Source organism: Diospyros lotus, chromosome 7 (assembly GCF_014633365.1).
Source record: "Diospyros lotus cultivar Yz01 chromosome 7, ASM1463336v1, whole genome shotgun sequence".
NCBI lineage: Eukaryota > Viridiplantae > Streptophyta > Magnoliopsida > Ericales > Ebenaceae > Diospyros > Diospyros lotus.
In genome coordinates, this window is record NC_068344.1 from 2,050,957 (window position 1) to 2,053,897 (window position 2,941).

The 2,941-nt window shown below is 37.5% G+C and overlaps 1 protein-coding gene across 1 annotated transcript; it reads left to right on the top strand.

The window, feature by feature from the left end:
* The first annotated feature begins 227 nt into the window (after positions 1–227).
* LOC127805517 (NDR1/HIN1-like protein 1) lies at positions 228–1,322 on the top strand. The gene is made up of 2 exons (XM_052342279.1): positions 228–676; positions 927–1,322. The coding sequence occupies exons 1-2, from the start codon at positions 341–343 to the stop codon at positions 1,212–1,214; spliced, it is 624 nt and encodes a 207-aa protein (XP_052198239.1). The 5' UTR covers positions 228–340; the 3' UTR covers positions 1,215–1,322.
* The last annotated feature ends 1,619 nt before the right edge of the window (positions 1,323–2,941 follow it).

The window sequence follows — 2,941 nt, forward strand, 5'->3', positions numbered from 1 at the left end:
AGTGAGGCACTAATTATAATGGGTAAAAAGAAAGATGCAAGTATATCTATATACGCATATATATGTGGTACATGGGGTATTTAAAGTTAAATTTTACTTTCTTTTTACCTTAGAAAAAAGAAAAAAACAAAGGGTACCCTAAAACAAATGCCCTTCAAAATGTGAAAAGAAATGGACATTAGCAGCCGCACTTTCCTTTTAAATATACAACGGGAACCCCAATTCTCTTCGTTTTATATTTCCCCAAACGTAGAGAGAACATATCCTATAGGCCTGATCTCTCTCCAAGCACTCTCCCCTAAACAAACCCACCACCGCCACCGCACACGGTCGCCGGAGAATGACGGAAAAGTGCGGCCACCACAAGAGCAAGAGGAAGAGGCTGCTGAAGAAGATACTGGCCGGGGTGCTGATATTCCTGTTCATCGTGCTGGTCGTGTTCCTGCTGGTATGGGCCATCCTGCAGCCGAAGAAGCCGCGCTTCATCCTCCAGGACGCCACCATCTACGGCTTCAACGTTTCCGCCCCGAACCTCCTAAGCTCCACCATCCAGGTCACCATCTCCTCCCGCAACCCTAACAGCAACATCGGCATCTTCTACGACAAGCTCGACGTCTTCGCCACCTACCACAACCAGCAGATCACCTATTACACCGGCATTCCCCCCACCTATCAGGTCTCTTCGCCATCTTCCATATTAATTTATGCAGCCGAATTGGCCACCGGGCCCATGCAAGGGTATTATGGACTTTTTGCATGCTCGGCCGCCCAATTCCGGCATCCATAGCATTTCTTAGTTCAGTTATCTTACATATGATTCCCCAAAACGGTGGATCGAATCAAGGGGTTAATTAGGTGAAATACCCAATACACCCTGAATGATTTTGTGTCAATGGTAATCGACCTCTACTCTGTTCTCTCATCAGGGGCACAAGGAAGTCAACGTCTGGTCGCCATTCATCAGCGGCGTGAACGTGCCGGTGGCGCCATACAACGGCGTGGCGCTCAGCCAGGACCAGGCCGACGGGGCGGTGATGCTACTCATCATGGTCTACGGACGGATCCGATGGAAAACCGGCACCTTAATAACGGGGAAATACCACCTCCATGTCACGTGTCCGGCGATGATCACCTTCGGGAGCCAGAGCACCGGCATCGTCGTCGGCAACGCCGTCAAGTACCAGCTGGTGCAGCGTTGCAGTGTCAACGTGTGATTGATGATCGGGCAGTTATATGATTTAATTGATGTCGCCCAAAAAAGTATCTCTTTTCTTTATAAATCAAACGCCCTTATATATATAGTTTGGATGATTTTCTAGCTATTTCGTTTTCTTGGATTTTCTCGGCGGTGGGATACGTGGATGATGAGTTGTACGTACATTCAGTTGATGAATAAGAAGACAAGATAGCAGAGCTACGTACGTACAGCTGGTTGAATGAACAATTAATTAAGCTCAACAACGATGAGGAGACGACTCATCTGCTATTCTGCTTGCTTGCCCATTGCATGTTAGTTTCGGTCAAGATGAATTGTTTAAATAATATTTTAATTGTGCATATATATCAGCCATGGCATAGATAATCCATTCAGTTATCAGTAGCAATTATAATGCATTAAGTTTCGACCTTTTTGAGTTATTATTGTAATTTTAAAAATATTAAAAATACTTAAAATTTTAATTTTTTTCTAAAATTTATTTGAATATATTATGAAATTTATATTTATTTTTTAAAATTTTATATTAAAAAATTATATTTATAAAAATACTCTTATTTTTTATTTACATATTTTTTTGCGTTTCCATTTTTTTTTTAAAAAAAATTATTTTTCTATATCCATTTCATATTGTATCTTTTTTCTGCAATCTAGAGTAGCAATATCATCATTAAATGATGACAATAAGCTAAGTTTAATACAGGGTATGATGTTTGAACTTTAATTTTTTAATTAATTAGCATTTGAAAATAAATATCATTAGTGTTGTCAATAAACAATAATAAATTTCTTTATACAAAAAATTTATAAAGAAAGATACTGGTTAAAGGCGAAGATAAGCCTTATCCATGGGCTCTTCGATGCTCAAGTCAATCTCTCGAATGAAGTGCAGAAAGTCAATAAAATTATAATTTTTCTAGAATTGTGATAATACATTTACTAGAGAAGGAATTTCATATTTATAGAGAGGAGAATATCATACATGCCGCATTCTTTGATAGGCATCTTGGACATCTTTTGGATTTTTAGGAAAGTATATCGAATATAAGTTTGACATATTCTTTATGATCTTGTGTGAGTAATATTTTGAGATCAAATCTCTCAAGGTCTATAATCTTCCAAAAGGATCTCTCGTATGGTTTGAATATCTATATTAGAGTTTCCCTAATATAGATATTCTTGTGAGTAAAAAGCACTCTCACTCAGGTCTCTCAACCAAATTTTCTTTACTCGACTAAGTCTCTTGAACAAGTCTTTCTTACTCAACTAACTTTGTCACATGCCTCTCGCCCTAGTCCATTCCATGAAATGTTGCCCAAGTCTCTTTTTAGACTCAGACTCATCATTGGTCATAAAAGTTAAATTACTTAATTGTGGATGTAAAGCAAAATTTTTCTTATTCATATTGCTTTATTATTTTTTTTTATCAAATTTTATTAGATGCTTCATCCAATTCTTCCACTTTAAGCTATAGTTTGGTACAATAAGAGATGCCCTCTTATATTTTATTCACGAAAGCCAACACTATTCAAGGAGAAGTTGGGTCATAATTTTGGTTCCATTTGCCAAGGTGGATTCTCCATGTTAGTAATTTAACATTGAATCGATTAGGTATCCATACGACAAATACAAAATTCATGCAAAAGATGTATCATCCCAATGATTTACTAAACCTTTTTTTAACAAAAAAATTCCAAAAATACTCAAAATTTCCATCGAGGAAAG

Excerpts from the sequence above, each read along its gene's own strand:
- LOC127805517 (XM_052342279.1), top strand. The coding sequence starts at position 341 with ATGACGGAAAAGTGCGGCCACCACAAGAGCAAGAGGAAGAGGCTGCTG. Across the intron at positions 677-926 it reads GCATTCCCCCCACCTATCAG|GGGCACAAGGAAGTCAACGT; the intron begins GTCTCTTCGCCA and ends TTCTCTCATCAG.